The sequence below is a fragment of the Natrix helvetica genome, assembly GCF_964273705.1.
Source record: "Natrix helvetica genome assembly, chromosome: Z".
NCBI lineage: Eukaryota > Metazoa > Chordata > Lepidosauria > Squamata > Natricidae > Natrix > Natrix helvetica.
The window spans coordinates 30,159,393-30,179,627 of record NC_138554.1 but is presented as its reverse complement, the minus strand read 5'-3'; the positions used below and the strand labels follow the sequence as shown (position 1 = coordinate 30,179,627).

General features: G+C 38.9%; 1 protein-coding gene across 3 annotated transcripts in view; it reads right to left on the bottom strand.

The window, feature by feature from the left end:
- Window positions 1–20,235, bottom strand: part of NDRG2 (NDRG family member 2) — a 45,480-nt gene that overhangs the window by 8,993 nt on the left and 16,252 nt on the right. For all 3 annotated transcript variants that reach the window (XM_081932487.1, XM_081932486.1, XM_081932488.1), the window contains exons 3-10: window positions 12,862–12,967; window positions 10,709–10,829; window positions 10,548–10,610; window positions 9,652–9,712; window positions 6,506–6,592; window positions 4,987–5,043; window positions 4,111–4,214; window positions 1,413–1,457 (exon numbers count right to left, since the gene is read on the bottom strand). In XM_081932487.1, the coding sequence (XP_081788613.1) occupies window positions 1,413–1,457; window positions 4,111–4,214; window positions 4,987–5,043; window positions 6,506–6,592; window positions 9,652–9,712; window positions 10,548–10,610; window positions 10,709–10,829; window positions 12,862–12,967 (644 nt within the window). The remainder of the gene's footprint in view (window positions 1–1,412; window positions 1,458–4,110; window positions 4,215–4,986; window positions 5,044–6,505; window positions 6,593–9,651; window positions 9,713–10,547; window positions 10,611–10,708; window positions 10,830–12,861; window positions 12,968–20,235) is intronic.

Below are 20,235 nucleotides of genomic sequence, written 5' to 3'. Positions count from 1 at the left end.
GTCAGATGCTCTTTCTTTGCACGAGACTGCCTCTGAAAAAATTGAGGCAGACATTCTGTGGATCCAAGTTCCAACACGAACAAGCGAGGGGCTCTTTTTAGAAACCCCCCTTCTAAACTCCTTCAAAGAGAAATGAGCCAGGCTTGTTTATGTGTATTGAAGTGGTTTGCTGCTGAATTTCTGTGGTTGCTTTGACAGAGAGAAAAAAAGTAACTGTACTTTGCCTTACCCCACTTTTGGCCTCTTCAGTGTAGGACTTACATATAATAAGACAAGAGCAGCAAAATTAATTTTCCCTTAGAGCAAAAATATAGAAGCAGGAGGCCCAACTCCCTCTTGAATTTGGCAGAAGAATGAAGTCCCACATGGATCAAAGGACTCTTTTGCATTCTACCAAAGTAGCTGGCATGAACACCTGAACAGATGTCTTGCTGAGTTTATATAAATTCTGGATTTTGGGGCTGCACAAACAGAAATGAAATGGCTCTTTCCTTTAGCACTCCTTGGGGATTTCTTTGTCTATACAGACATTATATTATCCAGAAAGCTAGTAGGTGACAGGTAAGAATAGCAAAGGGGAATTGAATATTTGGATTTTAACAGCAGCAACATCAGTAGCAGACAAAGAATGGTAATTTTTCAGTCCAGCCTCTAAACAGGAACCCATGGAAAAGAAAAAGCCGCCACAGTTCTTATATTTAGACCTAACATACGACATGTCTTTTTTTAGTCCCTCAACACACTCTTTGAGCTAGCAGTGTGACTTCTGTCTCCCTCTTGTCACTTCTAAAAGTTATTCACATGGTGACACATTTTATTTTGGATTAATTAATTATAAGTCCTGATGCTTCAGAATGAGGAGCAACGAAGATAGGAAAAAATAGAGAAGTATTAATTAATCAGAATACAATTAATTAGAATGAAAAGCAGAAGAGCAGATGGAGTGGGGCACTGCTTCATTTTTAAAAAGTTCTTTTTGAGGTTTTCTCCCTAATGATTTTAAAACCTAGGGTATAGGTGTTTAGATATCAAAAATCTGTATAAAGAGTTGCCAGATTTTAATGCTTTAAACCACACCTTTTTCTGGCATCATTTTCATCTTCATACTGTGAGAAGTTTCATTTGCAGGATATTACATTCCATAAGGACAGGTCAGCCCTTATTTTTTTTTATTAGCTGGCAACTTCTTTTCATCCATGATTTTTAATGCCAAATTACCCCAAACTGGTAAATATGTATAACTTCACCCTATTGCTAAATTTTTCCTTTTAATAATTCAACCTTAAGAATTCAAAGTTAATTATATGTGAGCTCTGTCAGAAGTGTTAGTGGTAGCTTTGGATGGTATATGCACAGAACAAATAAATGAGCTTAAGAAGAGGAAGAAAGGGTAAAGACTGGTAGATACTCACTTGAATGTGACATCCCCTCCACGTTCCAAGCACAAATCTCTGCGGCTATGAAGAAAAAGGGAATTGTAAATCACAATTCAGCCTCCTTAGGATAGCTTTTTTTATACCAATCACCCAGTCCCTCTCTCCCATTTTCTCCACAAATATGGAAACATAAAAAACTGATGGCAGAAAAAGACCTAATGACCCATCAAGTTGCACTTTGAGGTTATTTGATTTTTTTGTTTTCTTTTTAAATAATTTATTTTTTAATTATTATTTTTATTATTTTTATCCCAAGCATGTTTAAACTCACTTACTGATGCACTTCCAGTTGCAATGTATGGCTGTAAATGTTGGACCATAAGAAAGGCTGAGTGCCAAAGAATTGAGGCCTTTAAACTATGGTGCTGGAGAAGACTCCTGTGAGCCCCTTGGACTGCAAGACGATCAAACCGGTCAGTCCTAAACCCTGATTGCTCTTTAGAAGGCCAGATCCTGAAGATGAAACTCAAATACTTTGGCCATCTAATGAGAAGGAAGGAATCACTGGAGAAGAGCCTAATACTGGGAAAGATTGAGGGCAAAAGACGAATGGGGCAACAGAGAATGAGGTGGCTGAATGGAGTCACTGAAGCAGTAGGCATGAGCTTAAATGGACTCCAGAGGATGGTAGAGGACAGGAAGGCCTGGAGGAACGTTGTCCATGGGGTCGCAATGGGTTGAACATGACTTTGCAACTAACAACAACAACTGATGATGATTGACCCACTATCTCCGTTGAAATTCATTCCAAGCTTGCACTACTTTTTTTGAAGTAATGCTTTTAACATTACTTTTGAACTTCCCTCCTCTCAATTTGATGTTTTGCTCCTATATTCTTGATTTTTGCTAAATATTGAAAATACTGCCTTCTAGAACCTTATTGATATCCTTAATATATGTAAAGGTTTCAATCATGTCACCCGTTTTCCTTCTGTCCTCTAGGCACATTACCTAGGTACATATTCAGTTCCTCCAATCTTTCTTGATATGTTTTGTCCTTCAGACCTTGCGCCATTTTTGTTGCCCATTTCTGGAGTTGCTCAATCTTATCTGTCTGTCTGTCTGTCTGTCTGTCTGTCTGTCTGTCTGTCTATCTATCTATCTATCTATCTATCTATCTATCATCTATCTATCTATCTATCTATCTATCTATCTATCATCTATCTATCTATCTATCATCTATCTATCTATCTATCTATCTATCTATCATCTATCTATCTATCATCTATCTATCATCTTCTATCTATCTATCTATCATCTATCTATCTATCTATCTATCTATCTATCTATCTATCTATCTATCCATCCATCCATCCATCCATCCATCTATCTATCATCTATCAAGTGAGGTCTCTAGAACTACATATATTATTCCAAATGTGGTCTGACTGAAGCCCTACATAGTGGGATTAAAACCTATTTTTCCTGCTGGTGATCTGTCCAGTGATGCATCCCACAATTTTTTTTGGCCTTCACAGCTGTCTGGCCACACTGTTCATTTTGAAGTCATCTGCTATGATCACACCCAAATAACTCATAACTTGGCTTTCTACCTGATTTCCCTGATTATTTCTAATATTTTTGTTGGTGTTCTCTACATAACTGGAACCACAAGAACTCAAAACCTAACCTAATTTGATAAATGAAACCTCCAGTCTTCAGAATGAATGTTTTAGTGTCACAAACTTGATAGTGTTTTTAATCTTTTCTTTTCATATGGAGAAAACCGGTCTATCAGATTTGGATTGCTATCATGGTAACAGCTAGATGGAAGCACAGAATATGCCTTCTGAATATCTTTGCTGCCATTTAGTATTTGTGTGGATTTTTGCATACAAGTTTGGTAGCTCTAGAAAAACATCTTTAGAATCCTAGCGCCTATCAAACATGTAATACTGATTTATCTATTTTGGGATTTTTCAAATTTGGCAACTTTACGATATGATGATTTCAACTCTCATTAGTCAGGATTCTGGTGCTTCTGGGAGTTGAAATTCATACATTGTAGAATTGCCACAGTTTGAAAAACTGTGAACTATTCTGTATTGTTATTATTGACAAAAGTTTACAATTTTTAAAAGAATGTTATATGGGATCAAAATTAAATATAAATATTTAAGTCATCTGCCTTTCAAGCTTAATAATTAATTCACTGATTTACATTTTGGCATTTCAATACATTGCTCAAATCTCCAAGGCCTAGGTTTTCCAAAGAGAGCAGAGACTAAATTTATGATTAGAATGGCAATTCCTAAACTGGAAATTATGAAGGGACTCCTGAAACAGACCTGGAAAAGTCAATTAATTAACTAATTATAGAATCTTATAATTATTGAAAACCCACTCAGGCTCAGCTTCATTTGAAATAGGAGGCTTTCTTAGGCCTGTGCAAAAAACCTATCCGTCTATGACTGGCTACTTTAGATGCAGATTGTGAATAGCTGAAGTATCTCTGTGAAAAGTACATTGTTCTCAAGCACTGATCTAGGTCTATCCTCATAGGCTAGCAATCAAAAGGAAAGTGTTTGAAAAATTTATGTTTAGGCTGGGTCCTTTTGTGGACATCCTTCTCTCTATTGTGTCCTAGTTTGTTTTCTACCTGTAGGACTATTCTGGCAGCCACTGAGAGCTTAACCTGGACTCAGCCTTGCCCTGTCCTCCCTGTCCCTACAACCTGTTGTAACTACTCCAGTAGAGTTGAATGTTGGGTAAATTTGTAGCATGACTCAGGATATCCCGCTGTTGTTGCACCATCTCAGTGTTCTTGGAAAGTTCCTCCTGTGGAAGAAGAAGAGTGTTACTCCTGTAACTTAATCTCATCGCTACTCCATTAAATTTATCTAATATCTAGGGCTGCCAAGTTCTGAACCAGTCTCTGTTGCTTGTGGCTTAACATCAATCTCCTTTGGCAAGGGATTTTCTACCCTCGATGCTAAGAAAATTTATGTCTGTTGACTTCTGCACCTCCAACTGATCTTAAAGACACTGGAATAGACTCAGGTTTCTTCTACCATTTTCTCTTAATCCAATTGTAATTATGATTAGTCATATAACTCCATCTCAATGCCATTTCCCCTGGAAAATAAATATTACAAATAGAATAAGGAACGAGGATAATAGAAAAAAAAATTAAACTTCTAAAGGATTGTTTCTCAGTCTTGGCAACTTTAGAGATATATGGATTTCAACTTCAGCAGGAGTTGAAGTCCACACATCTTGCCACAATTGAAAAACACTATTGTAAAGTAAATAATACTAGCCTGCTTTCAAAAAAATTGGAATTATTTTCTTGTTTCTTATTTTTAATTTTTTTCACTATAATATCAACTGTTCTCCAAGAATAATTCAAATTGCCAGTTAGCATAGCTGCATTAGAAAATCTCTTATATATTAACTTTTGAAGTAAAGTAACATAGTTCAACACATGCATTTCTTAAAAAGCCTGTCCTAGTATTACCAGGGAGCTGGAAATGAAGCAAGACTATCTATCTTATTCTGCTTCTTTATGTACCACCCATCATTTCTTTCTGCTCTTACTGCTCAGGCTTACCTGGCTGAAGAGATGTCCTAGGATCATCTCAGAAATAGAGGAGGTGAGGCCGGTAAGCTTACGAAAAAAACAGAATATAATTAGAGGAGAAGCATTATTCTGAAAGGGTAAAACTGATATCTGTACAGGTAGTCCTCAACCTATGACAATTGAGCCCAGAATTTATGTTGCTAAGTGTGAAATTTGTTAGGTGAGTTTTGCCCCATTTTATGACTTTTCTTGATGCATTTGTTAAGTGAATCATTGCAGTTGTTAAATTAGTAACACAGTTAAGTGAATCTGGTTTCCCCATTGACTTGCCTTTTCAGAAGGTCGCAAAAGGGGATCATGGTTCCAAGACACTGCAACCATTATAAATGAGTCAGTTGTCAAGCATCTGAATGTAAATCACATGACCACAGGGATGCGGCAATGGTCATAAGTGTGAAAAGTGCTCATAAGTCACTTTTTTTTAGTGCTGTTGTAACTTGGAACAGTCACTAAATGAACCATTATAAGTCAAGGACTACCTGTACAAATGGAAAAGGTGAAGGTCCTTGAAATTAGAGTCATTGACTTATGCCTCCACAGCTTAAACAGTGCTCAGGCTTAGATATTTTTTTGTTTAATTTATATGCCACCCATCTTGCTTCAAAAATAATTTAAAGGTTGATCCTGCCAGTATGCAATGTACCACAGAAAAAGGTGCTTTTGAATATATGCAAACTGCATTTTGTTGTACCTTTGAATTACTTTTGAAATTCCTGCAATATAGAAGTTGTCCTTTAGATATTTTCCACTTCTGTACTTTCTAATCTTTTCTCTCTCTGTCTCTCTCTTTCTTTCTCTTTCTTTCTCTCTCTCTCTCAAAAAGTTGGAAAACAAGATCAGAATAATGTATGGTTAATTTGCCTAGATTTTAAGTGTTTTGCTTTTTTGGAAGGGAAATGGATTTTGTTTAGATTTAAGAAATAATGAAGTATGTATGAGAAACGGGCCAATTTTGTTTGCATTTATTTAAACCAACTATGTATTTAAATTCACCAAGAAACTGTTGTGGATAGTCAGAGATGAGCATTTAAATGGCTTAACTTAAAAATTGGAAGAGTTGGGAGTTTCCTATTACTTGATGAAATATGCTAAAGTCTCTACCCCACCTATCAATATATCCCAATGTGAAAACAATAAACTATTTTTAGTCTCTAAATCTCAGCAGTGAAGTGACACATAAACATGAGTAATTGCTGATCTTCTGTTGAAGCTATATGGCCAACATGTTATACTGATGGTTGTAGTGTTACCATATTTTTACCAAAAGTATGACAGACAGACATATAGGTGTTTCAGATCTTGGACAAAATAATTAAATCTTTTAGAAAATAAATGAAAAATTGCAAAAAAGTGCAAAGATGTTGGGAGGAGTAGGTTGCCATTCACTGCTTTAAATCAAGCACTGATAGGTCATTTTAATTACTTGCTATAACAGAGTCCTGTGTGCAGTTTGTTGGCACACAGCGATGAGTATCTTCCTCAGTCTTACCTTATGAGCAGCCCAATCCATCCAACCCTTGGCATTGGGGTCAATGTTGATCAGAACCAACCCCTCCACAGTGTCTGCATGCGAGAGCTGTGGGAAAATAGGAACAAATAGAAATAACCATAACCATGATGATACTTTAACTGCAATGACACAGCTCAAGCGTACTTTAGGATAATTCATCACATATCCCATGAATATTTTCAGACCTGGCCAAAAAATACAGTAGAAGTAGACTATAGAAAGAGATGTACCATTCAATTTGCATGGTTCATATCTATGTCCAAACTTCAATGTACACTGGTTATGTTCACATAACATGCTTAACTTATTACTGAATTAATCCAATTTCTATGTTGAACCATAAGCTCACCAAAAGGCCTGAGTTGACAAGAAAAGTCACTAGAATGCTTAGTGGTGTAAAATACATTTTTCCAGTGACGTGCGGTGAGGTTTATGACTGGTGAGGCACTGACACAGTGCTGAGTTTCAAATATTTTTAGACTTGTGGACTTCAACTCCCAGAATTCCACAGCCAGGCATGCTCAGTTCCAATTTAAAGCGACAGCATTTGTTTTTCTCCTTTGCTCCTTCTTTCTTTTTCTTTTTCTTCTCCTTCCCCTCCTTCCTCCCCCTCTCCCTTCCTCCCCCTCTCTCAAACACACACACACACACACACACACACACAAGTTGGATTGGACTATCTCTCCTACCCCTTCCCTCTCTCACTCACTCTCAAACAAACCCCCCCACACACAAAAGTTGGATTGGATATCTTTTCCAGTGGCTTGAAAGCAGCTCCTCTGCCATCCCCCCCCCCATTCCCCTGCTGCCTTTCCCAAACACCTCCACCATTGCAAATGCAGCCTGCTGTCTGGGTGGGAAATGTCTGGAACACAATAAAGCCCACCCACCACCTCCTGCTGGCAGGCTGGGGTGAGAGGCAGAGAAGCCGGAGGGGAGCCGAGCCTTCCAAAAGAAAGAGGCTGGGGGGAAGTGTGTGTACTACAGCATGGCTCTTTGCCTGGCTTCCTGCCTCCTCCTGTGGTCTCCTCAGTGCTCACTTGTGCTCTCCCTCCCCAAGTGTAGTTTGATTGCAGGTGGAGCCACGTTGCCTTTCAAACTTGTAATCAGTGAAGCTGGGCTAGATTTTTATATAGTTTTATCCAGCTGTGTGTGTGAGAGAGAGAAATGAATGGGGGCCTGGGGAGGAAGTCACTACACTTGGGGAGGGAGAGCACCAGGGAGGTTAAGCAGAGTCATCCACGGTGAGGCAGCAACTAGCTCAGCTTTTTCCTTTTACTTTTTTTTTTCATGATGAGAGTGGTGAGGCTGTGCCTCACTTGCCTCACCTGACTGCACGTCACTGCATTTTTCATATACCAAGGTTAAAGCTAGTTTATTGTAGGAGATGATCAGGCCGAGCCCAAGGGATGATTCAAACACATCATAAATCACGAGTTTCTGTATGCCCAGCCCACCATGAATGCCTATCTTCTTTCCTGCAATTCCCATAACAGTCAGTTGTTCAGATTCTTGTGGATAGGTTAAGCTTGCAAGAAATCTTTATACTCATTTGAACTGCCTGAATCTCCTGTTTTCCCCAGCACTTTATTACAGTTATATAGTTTAGTATGTTCCAATGGTTTGAAACCCTAACTTCCATCAGCAGGACACTGGGAATTATAATTCAAAATATTTGATGACGCATCAATATATTTCTGGGCTAGGGTGTTGGGGACAATGGGGGGTGGGCAATGGGGGAGACAACTGGCAGAAAAGAGTAGAGTTTTACCAAATTAAAAACAACAAAAGGAAAAAACGAAAACAAAGAGTCCCTGTGGATTTTACTCCGCTAGCCATTGCTGACTAAAGGGAGTAGAGCTCATCTCTGTTTCAAGGCTGTTGACCCAGTGCTGTCAGAAGACATTTCTGTGTTCACAGCATGACATTGCAAATCATTGTTTTCTCCCCACTAAAGTGGTACCTATTTATCTACTAGCATTTGCATGCTTTCGAACTATTAGGTGGGCAGGAGCTAGATGGATGGGTAGTTACGCCATTGCACAAAGCTCAGTTCTCAGTTCTCAAACCTGGGCTGTCGACTTTCCACCCAATGTCTTAACTACTGAGCTATTACACTACACCCAAGGCCACTATATTAAAAACAACAAGGGGAAATGGAAATATTTTTTCACTGTCATGGGACCATGTGGGATTCCTTACCGAAACAGATCAATTGAAGATTCAGCATAGACAAAGGGAAGCACTATTGGTTTACTTCTCAGAAAGTGTACGGTAGTTACAGAACAGTACCTACAGTAGACTACAACCACAGAGGATGCAGTGTGGTTGCCAGTTTAGAAAAGGTAGCTTTGGTTACTATGATTTGGGGCATCATAGAAAACAGCTAAGCAAATTTTAAAAAGACGTATTAGAGGAGACGGAGAAAGGAAAATAAGTCTACCAAGGATTGTGTTCTGTAATAATCAAACTTCCTTAAGTCTCAAAATGATGCGGATGTTTAGCAGAAGATATGTTATTATCAGTCAACAGAAGCAATTTGAGACAGAAGATGAAGCACCCATGATAGAACACTAGTCTTTTTCTGCTTTCCCCCCCTTCTTTTTGGTTTTGACGGAGAAAATTCTTCAACTAGATCATTTTTTTCTATTCTCTCCCCACTATGCATGCCATTTATCGAAATCTCTTAAAACACTAGAATGACACTGTTTTATTGCAACATTTATGTATGGAGGAGGCAGTGAATCAAACTAGGCCTGGGGCAACCTAGTTTCATATACTCAATATGTCCTCCATCTCAAATAGTTGCTGTATTTTCTTATAGAGTGGGAAATTATGCATGCTAGCTCAAGGAGAACATGAAAGATAATTGGAGTCATCTCTTGATGGCCCATCTGAATACCAGATAGCTCAAACAACTAAAATCTCACTGTAAATTGTCTCTCCCCCCCCCCTCCTTTAGTCCTGTTATAGTCAGGAACCCAAAAGCCAGCTACTCAGAGGCCTGATTTGCTTATGACTTTCAAAGATGATCAAGTCACCCTGACTTAAGGATCTGACCATGCCCCTTTGGCATGCAGAACATATTTGCCCGCATGACAGATGCTAGGTCCCATTCCACTTACACTATAGCGTGCCAAGATATATGCTCCAGCTCCAACCCCAATTCCAATGATGCTGGTGAAGCTGTGGAAAGGAAAAAAAAAGAGGTTGCAAAGGGCAGTGGAACAGGGACTGCCTTGGCAGCCTTGGAGGTTCAGGTAGAGAAATAGTTTCCAAAAATTTGTTTTCAACTTGCTGATTTTGTACTTTTTTTAGTATTTGCAGTTTGAAATGTCACAGGTTGCGTTTTTCATCTTGTGTAATTTTAGCGCTACTGTTTACATTTCTCCCTCTCTCCCTCCTATTGTCTATATTTATTTCTTTACATAGTAAGGGTTGGCATCTACAGCCTGAGAAACCTCACGGCTGCAGGTTTTTGTTTTTTTTTGCTGCTTCAGATACCCATTTATCTGGTTTAGTTTCAGTCGTTCTGAAATATACAGCTATAACATAAGCCCTAAAACAGACTTATCACAGTTTTTTTTTTACTTATAAGTGTAATTACTCAAACTTTAAATACCCATTTAGACATGGGCCTCATCATGACAACTTAGTCTATAATCAACCAACAGGTTTTAAAACCATCTTCTAATGAATTACTCTAACTACATTTCACAAGCAGTAAAATACCAGTTGGTAGGGCTTTGCAATGCCTCAAAGAATGAACAGAGCATGTGTCTTCCGCTCTTTAAAGCAGCCACCTTTTTTCCTAAGATTATTCAGTTGCCCATTGCAGCTGCTATGCAATCTCAGATAAGAAGACGGACAATATTAAGACATGACTGCTTTAAATAGCTGTAGACAGGTATTATGTTTTCAGTTTCACGTCCTCCAAAGAAGCATATTGGAATCAAATTCAAAGCAAGACTTCCTTCCCTATCCTAACAGGTACACGTCATATTATCCTCTTCAGACTCACTTGACATATTGCAAGATGCAGGGGATCATGTCAGCCAGCTGGTCCAAAGAAGGATACTGATACCTAGAAAGGGAGGAGAGAATAGGGGCTGTATTAGACAGCTTGATCCCCTTCGCACTCAACACTGCGGGTGGGGCAGGAACGGAGGCTGCAAGGCTCACCCCAGAGGGAAGGCCGGGGCCCCCTCCTCCATGCCAGGTGCGTCCACATGTATCACCACGAAGTTCTTTATGATCTCTTGCATGTCCTCATAGTGGAAGAGGGTGTCGAAGCACGAATGATCTGGGGTGGGGGTGGGGATGAGGAGACAGAAGAAGGGGGTGTCAGGCTGCAGAAGGGCAAGTGGTCATGCCATCAGAAGGGCAAGGCTTAATAAAACAGGGACAACCCTACTGGGAAATAGCCATAGTTTCCTGGGTGCCAATCAATGTGTTTTGTGATATTGTAACCCTGCAAATGTTTATTGAGAAATATATCCTCCTGTATTCAGCAACATTGAGGAAATATGTAAAGGGCTCCAGTATTTGCCACAAACACATCTCACAAGAAAGAAAAACATTTAGAAGATTAGGTAAATATGAATTAGGCACTTTCCATGCCTCCATGTAAGAAAAACCTGAAGGAGGGAAGACGTAAAGGGAGAATTCAACCAAATGGGTGGAGGGAGAAATGCAGAACAGGCTATAAAATCATACTGAAAATATAAAATATTTTTAAAATAGTGTATTAAGAGTTTGAATTTGGAATCTTAACTTTAAAGGGTAAATACATTTTTAAATAGCAAAAATAAGTATTTTTGTGATGAAGCAACATTTTTTAAACTTGAGGTTTTCTAGAAATGGTGCAATTGAATTTTAAGAGAGATCCCAACACATGGTATTGAAGAAAATTGGTATGGAATTGGTGTTTTCTTTTTTACTTAGAATTGCACTTTTGCTTAGGACAACAAAAATTAATTCTTTTCTGCCACTTAGTTACTATCTGGTCTTTTGCAACTCAGATCCGGTATTCCTAATTTTGAGTGGAAGCTATGAAAGGCCCCCAAAAAAGTCAGCAGACACATTTTATGATGATTTAAACTCTTTGATTGTGGAAGGAAGGTTATAAATAATATAAAAAATGTACATGTAATTCTCGCAACAACCTATGAGAGACAACATTATTGTTTCTGTCTTCCAAAGAGAGTTAGAACTCCATGTTTGACTCCACATTAAACTTGCCCTAATGATAACTGTTCCAAACCTGTGCTGGGAAGTTGAACATTTCCTAACCCATAAGCAGAAATAGCCAGACAGAATAAAAATATTATGTACGGTAGAGAAAGAACAGCTCATTTCCTTCCTTTCTCTCCTGTTTACCTCTTTTATTAAGTGGCTAATTTCTTCTAGCAGTTGGAAGAAGGAGGATGGAAAATTAGCTGCTAAGATAGGGAGTGATAACTAAGGGGAAAATTCAACCGGCAGAATTTCATTCTTTTTCCTTAATATCTCCTTATTTTACTGCATGCTGTTGGATGAATTTTTGAAGTGTGCAGTAAAGAAAACAGCTTTGGGGAGGCATGCAGGAGGCAGACTCAGGATTATCTGCCTAAAATCTTCATTCAAAGATCATCAAGCAGTTGGATTTGGAGATCTGGGGTGTTACTGTTAGTTCATAGTGGCAGAGGTTGGTTTCTCTGAGTGAGAATAGAGACAGAAGGCAGAAGAAAGTAGAACATTATCCATAGATAAGAGGAAAGCAAAGTAATCTCACTTAAGACTACAGAGCCAGCCAACCTGCCTTCCTTCCTTCCTTCCCTCCCTTCCCCCCTTCCCTCCCTCCCTGCATGTTTGCAGCCTAGTTTTCATAGTTTAATCTGGTAGGTCAAATTGCAACTTGCCACCAAGGCCCTCTAAATCCCAGTTCTTTAACAATAGCATTGACAAAAAAAATGTTCCAATCATGAAATTCCCCAATTTGTAATAATTCAGATATACATTTGTGTTTGTATATATAGGTCATGTCAATATGTTGTCATAAATGGCAAAAGAACTTGTTTTCCATTTCCATTCCTTTCTCTCAGCTATCACTTGGAATTGTGATTTAGTTGAGCTTTTAATAAAACACAAAGTCAGCACTGCATGTATATACATACATAAGTTTCTGACCTTGCCAAATGAGAAATTCTTGGGATTTTTCCAGAACAATAAGATCTTTTTAAGGCTGCATGAGTTTTATTGAAGTTCTATATACTTCTTGGTGAATTGTGTTAACTGTGAAACTGCTGGTTTCCCATCACCCATAGCCCCCAATCAAATGGATATTCTGGTCTTACGATTTTGTCCCACATCATGATAGGTGAGGATAGCTGGACGTTTGGGCTTGGGTGTTCCATGGATGGTGATGGTCACAACCCCATAAGGTGTCTCCACTGTGTGTTTCTGTAGAAGAAGAAGAAAGACTAAGATGAACAAATGAAAGATTGCAAAGACCTAGGCCTGTGTGAGTAATTGCAATGAGGATAACCCCGAATTCATAGAAAGAGAAGTTAAATTGTGAGGATTGTTGAGACCTTCAGGCAACATCTTCAAATATTTGGGAAAACTTTGTATGTTCACAAGCACTCACTCCGTGATGTGGTATCAAACAAATTAGGATTCTCCAAATTCTATGTAAATGAAGCTTGTATGCATTTATACACACAAACAAAAATTTGTTCCTATGGAGCCCAGCATCACCAACAACTTTTCCATGTAAAAAGCCCATACAACATCCTGGGGGAAAAAGTCCTTTGCAGCCAAAAGACAACACAGAACTGGCAGAAGTTCAAACATTACTCAGGGTCAAGTCAGTTATGTACGTGAGGCTAGGTAAATATAGTGTCTGCATTAAAAAAAAAAAAAACCATTACTGTACACAAATGTAAAAAAAATAATTCCGACTTTTGCAGATTAATTAGCTTATTTTGCAAAATGTATTTTGCTTATCCATATAACACCTGCCTCTTTCCACTTGTTCAGTCTAGTTAAATTGCTAGGGGGGAAAAAAGGAAAATAACTCATCGTGGAATACTTCTGTATCTTTAATTAAAAGTTTAATTTTTAAAACATCTTGTGTTGAAGGAAAGTTCTCATAGCACAGATACAGATAGTCCTCAACTTCCAAGAGTTTATTTAGTGACTGTTCAAAGTTACAATGGCACTGAAAAAAGTGACTTATGACTGTTTTTAACACTTACAACCATTGCAGCATCCCCATGGTCACCTGATCAAAATTCACATGCTTGGCAACTGACTCATCTTAATGACCATTGCAGTGTCTTGGAGTCATGCGGTTAGCTTTTATGACCTTCTGGCAAAGTCAATGGGGAAATCAGATTTACTTAACAACCATACTATTAACTTAACAAGTGCAACAACTCACTTAATAACTGGGGCAAGGAAGGCTGTAAAATGGGGCAAAACAACTGTCTCACTTAGGAACAGAAATTTTGGGCTCAATTGTAGTTGTAAGTTGAGGACAGCCTGTAAAAGACAGCACTTTCTCCGTTCTATGAGCTACATTGTCCTTTTACCTACCAGACAGCTGAAAAACTGGTATTTCTCTTCCTGCTTCCCTCTCACCACCTATATATCCATTTAAGGGATGGAATCTTAGTTCCAAAATCCCTTATTTTAATGAAAATTATTACTGTATCCTCATTGAAAACAACTACATCAATACTGTAGCTGTATATATCTCTGTTTTGACATGTTTTTTTTAAAGCAATTCTCAACCTCAACAACTTTAGGATGTAGGGATTTCCACCTTTAGGATGCTATTGTTAAAAAATCATACTTGTTATTAGGTTTTATGGTTCCTAACAGCTCATTTTCTGCTTATTCCTACTTGGAGTTCAACTCAACACCCTTATGCCAGTTTTCACCCTTCGGTATAAATATTAAATTTATAATATATAAATATAATCTGTAACTGTAAAGCCTATCTTGAATACACTGTGCTCTGAAGGACTTGGCAGGTTAGAAAGTGTGACTTTCAGAGCAAGTCTTGCTTGGTACTTGTCAACCGTAATGTTAATGTTGTCTCTTCTACCACATTTCAGAACAAGTGCTCAATTCATCACGGAGAAAAGACTATTTCCACCTTGTAGTTTTCATAATGCCCGGAGAAGGACTTGGGTCAATAATGAAAAACAATCAAGTTCTGTTTTGTTTTGCCTTAACTTCATTGTTTATTCTCCCAGCCCTTCCTGCTAAGATTTTTCTCTGATGGCACACAAGTGAGCTCAATGTGTTCAAAAGCAACTAGAGAAGCAGGGAAGGGCTGTGACATTTGGCACCCAGAGACATTTCTTTCCAGAACCAAAATAACACAATGCAAGAAAAGGAAGGAAAGTGGGAAATGAAGAAAGCAGTTCAGAAGACAGGTAGCCAGTTTAGATGTAATCTTGAGGAAGGGGATCACAAAATAATAAAAAAAAGGAGTGGAAACTCATGGATTCAGATGAATAACCTTGGAGAAGCTCCCAAATGAAACACAACGAGAACAGGTAGTCCTCTATTTACAACAGTTCGTTTAGTTACAAAGGCACTGAAAATTGCGACTTATGAATGTTTTTCACCGTTACTACCTTTGTAGCACCCTCGTGATCAAAATTCAGATGCTTTGCAACCAATTCATGTTTATATCCCTTGCTGTGACCCAAGGTCATGTGATCACCTTTTGCGACTTTCTGACAAGCAAAGTCAATGGGGAAGCCAGATTCACTTAACAACAGGGCTACTAACTTATCAACTGCAATGATTCACTTAGCACCTTTGGAAAGAAAGGTCGTAAAAGGGGGCAAAATTCACCTAACAAATGTCTCACTTAACAATAGAAATGTTGGGTCCAATTGTGGTCAAAAGTTGAGGACTACCTGTATTGTGTATTGTGGCTGGCAAACTAACTAGCTTTTTCCTTCCTCTTTTTTAGAAGAGTAGGGTCTTATGTAGTGGATAAAGTGTTGGATTGACTGAAGAAATATAAATTGAAGCTCTTTGTTGACTCAGCTCACTCCAACCTATTCACAGGAAAGAGATAAATTGGCAGGAGGCATGGATTCCCAGAAAATAATGGTTATTATTATAAGTATTGAATACCTGAGCCTAGTTCCATCAAGCCAAATAGATCACTACTTATGCATTGTGGGTTGTGAGGTTTGTTGTATCTTAATTATTGCATACATAGGCAATCTTTATCCATTTTTAGGATGGATTTGTGCTGGAAGAGAACAACTACATATCTTAATTATAATTATTCCATTATTAATTCCAAATAATTGAATATCTAAGAGAAGAACATTTGTATATTTGGCCCAACCCTGCATATTTGGCCATTTTCTAATAAGATGTATAAGCATGTTCTGAACCTTCTAAAATGGTCTACAGTTCCTACTTGACATAGTAATAAACAGCAATTTTATCTAATTTGGCTACATAGACAACTTTCTGGTGTTGGCACTTAATGGTGCCCTGGAGCAGAGTTTGTTCAACATAAGAGAAGATCAAAGTGTGGAGTCTGTATGCTTATATCTATTAACACAACCCACACGGGCACATAACAATATTCATTACAGGCAGAGTACCCCCACACCATGCTGGAATTTTTAAAAATAAGTCAATAGTGTTCCTTTTGATGGGTCACTTGTTCCTTTAGCCTGAACAAAAACTGTCAAGAGATAAAAACTGGAATCCACAATGTGTAGCAATGAGAAAAGTTGCAGTTCTAACACTCTGTCTACAAGAGGCCGCTTCCCACTTGATGGCCTGTGAAAACGTGCATCTCTTCAAGCAGTTTTGTCTTAGGGTTAGCAGTCATTTAAGTAACAGGTGAAAACCGCTCCATGTTGACATGAGTAATTACAAAGTTATTTCTTCTGCCTTTCTTTGGATGCCTTACATCAGCTACTGTTAGAGGCCTGAAGTGTAATCTAATCTTGGATTGTTTTATAGCCTCTCCTGCATTCTGCTTTATCGCTTGTAGTTTTTATTACTTTGGTAGCAATTCTAGAGGAGTAACCTCAGAGCTGATGACAGTTTGGCATATCCCTTGGCAGCCTTTCTGCCTGGGTTCATCAGGTCCAAAGAAACTACTTTCCCACAAATAGAAAAGCCAGATAGATAGGCAAAATTGCTGAGGCTAGTAAAGGCCCTATGTCTCCATAGCAAAATATGGCCTTTTGCAATTCTAACAGTCTCTCCTTCGTTCGCCTTCCTTTGCTAAAAACAAGCATCAGAAGAGGCAGAAGAATGCATCAAGCACTACTGCTAGCAAGCACTACTGCTAGCAAGCACTACTGCTAGCAAGCACTACTGCTAGCAAGCACTACTGCTACAAGCACTACTGCTAGCATTGGTAACAATGCTAGCAAGTACTACTGAAGTTGCCTAAATTATTTGATTCTACCCATAGGGATGCCTACAGAGCAAACCAAAAAAGGTCAAGATAGCCACAATTGTGTGGTTCTGACATTTTTTTATAGCCTACCTACCCCTCCCTCCTCTGAGGATGCCTCTGCCTATCCAAGGGGTAACCGAGTTTCCCAAAGAGCTCTTTTCAAATGACAATCTTTGAAACATGGTGGGGGAATTAAAAGAGTGCCACAGCAGTAACCTTGTTTGGCTTGGCTTGTTCCTGTGCTTCTCTTCAGAATGGAAGGCTGGTCCTAAGTAAATACCCAAAGCCAACACTGAGCTTCATTGCCATCTTAGAGGGAGGCCATAAGCGACTTTGTGCACAGTATCATCATAGTTAAACGAAAGGGATGGGAGATAAATTCAAATTTAGTGCTGTATTTTCCTCTTCCCATCCAAATAATAGTTTTCTCCAAGCTCTTTTCCCTCCTTAATTGTTTCCTCATTTTTCCCCTGCCTTTCCCCACTAGCTGGTAATATTCTGAAGCTCCCAAATAGGCTTAGTTCTCGGTTCAGCTGTTTTGGATAGTTTGTATACATGCTTAGATTTGCAAATTATTTGCTTTGTCTCCAAACCAAAAATGAAATTGCTATCACTCTATTTTTTTTTGTTTTTTTGCTAGCTCTCAGCAGCAAAAAATTTATTGTCTGAGGGAATGATAAATAAAACTAAATGTGCAGCTGACTGAACATGACTTGAACAGCTGGTAAGCTTGGGGGCCAAGTCTCCTGGATTCACCCACAAGTTCAGGGGATGGAATGTGAATGTAAGAAGGGCCAAGCAGTTCAAAGCAATAAGCATTTGCTTGTAAAGCTGTTGCAGCCAAGGGTCTAAAGCTCACTCTTCTGGTTTGGAGCATGGGTTCGGCTCACCTCACGGGAGGTTAGATGATGTAATAAAACTTTTGCAACAAGAAAGAGAAATCACAAATTGGTATCTAAAGTACCGTGTTTCCCCCAAAATAAGACAGGGTCTTACCGTATTTTTCGGAGTATAAGATGCACCAAGATTTTGAAGAGGCAAATTAAAAAAAAGTTTTTGCACTCTGCAGACCTCCCAAAAATGGTCCATTTTTACAAAAAAAGGGCATGAATAGCCTTTAGGAAGCTTATAGAGTGCTCCTGGGGGCTGGGGGGGAGGGCAAAATTGAGCAAAAAATAGCCCATTTTTCGCTCATTTCTGCTCTCCCCAATCCCCAGGAGCCTCCATAAGGGTATGCACAGCCATTTTGGTGAAGGGGGCAGGTTTTTTGGGAGGCACAAAATGCTGTATTCAGTGTATAAGACGCACCCAGATTTTCAGCCTCTTTTTTGAGGGAAAAGGGTGCGCCTTATACTCCGAAAAATACTGTATTTTCTTTTGACTTCCGAAATAAGCACTTGGCCTTATTTTCGGGGAGGTCTTATTATTTTTGAAGTGCAGGAGGCAGTGAGCGTGGTCATCTCATGGCTGCTGCTGTGTTGCAATATTTTTGGGAAGGGGTTATTTTCAGGGGATGGCTTATTTTAGCGCATGCATTCAAAAGCCCGATTGAACTTATTATACGGGGAGGTCTTATTTTCAGGGAAACAGGGTAGGTTTTCTCGTCCTCTTTTTTTAAAAAAATTCGGTTGTGTCATATAACCATACTGTAACCCTGTATGTAAATATTCCTATTGTAAACATGGGGGAAGAGAGCCCACCTGATAACTTTAGTCCGGTCAAGTGGGTTCATGACTAAGCAATTATCTTTTTAGGTGCACGACAGGCAGGCATTGCAACAGGTGCATGATGGTGCAACAGGATTGCCAATGGACTGATAAACAGCTCAGTCTGTTCCTACGCTTTTCAAAGCTGCTTAATATTTAGGGAAAAAGAGAAGTGATAAGCATAGTCTCGTGCTGGTGCCCACAATTTAAGCTGCCACCGCCACACAAGAGCAAGGATGTTTGGAACATTTGGCCACCCCAATGATGAGGAAGGCTGCTAGGGTTGAAATTCGTGGTACTATGTAAGATCATACCACAAAACAAGGAAGTTAACTTCATATTCTCTGGCCAATAAATAGATGACCAGCAATTGAAATGCTACAATTAGAACAAAGCACAGAGATTTTGTGACTTAATACCATTAGTTTTAAAAAGTTGACTTGCAGCTGACTTCATGCTTCAGGCTGTCAGAGTATGCCCATAGTCATGTGATCAAATTTAGACATTTGGCCTAAATCCATGCTGTAAACAGCATGGATTTACAATGGGTTGCAGTGTCCCAGGATCATGTGATCAACCTATGCGACCTTCCCAGCTGGCTTCCAACAAGCAAAGTTAGTGGGGGAAGTCAGATTTAGTTAATGGTTTATAAATACAGTAATTTGCTTAATCCAGGCAAAAAGGATATGAAATTGAGCATGAGGCACTTAAAAACCACTGTGCTTACCGTAATTCGAGGATTACCTGTATACTACAATGTGGCAACAGCAAATAAAAAACAGGTTGCTTAAAACTAGGATTTCTGTGAAGAGGTTTTACTTCAGTTTTGTTTGTCTGGCAAGGCTCTTGTATAATTCAAGATGGGTCAATTTGGGGGAAAGGGAAATCTTATGGTAAGGCAACCACATGGACTTAAGGAGGACTTCGAATCTCTTGGATGGGAAGCCTCATTTGAAACCATAGAGAGCTGTTATCAGTCTGTGGATAGCTTAAAAGAGTGTGGTAAGCCATGATTTGCAGAACAAGCCACTAATAGCTAGATTCACATCTCACACTAAACCATAAATCATAGCTTATAAACCTCAACGGCTGGGTTCACGTGACAATCTATGCCAAAACTAATAAGCAACATTATGCCAAGTGTGATATTTGAACCGGTCAAGACCGAGAGATTTGGGTTTAAATAGCATAAATGGTAGGAAATATGATAAACTTTGTAAAAACAGTCTCTGCCATAGCTAACCTCATGTTCGCTGCTTATCCATCTACTTTCATATGCTCAATTATAAAGCAGGATAATTGTTTGACACCTAGGTCTTTAATTATGTTACAGTTTAGAGACAGAGATTAGAATTTTCTATTTATTTATTATTTATATAAAAGATTTATGCTCTGGGCTCATCTTGGATTGATGGCAACTAATCTGTGAACTCCGTATCTCCCAGTCTATGATGCATGATAGCTTGCAGTGGATAATTTCCCTTCAGTTACCATTTTTGGTCTGGTTAAAAATCAAGCAATCACCAACGCAGACCTCCCAACTGGTTTGCCCATCTTTGGAACAG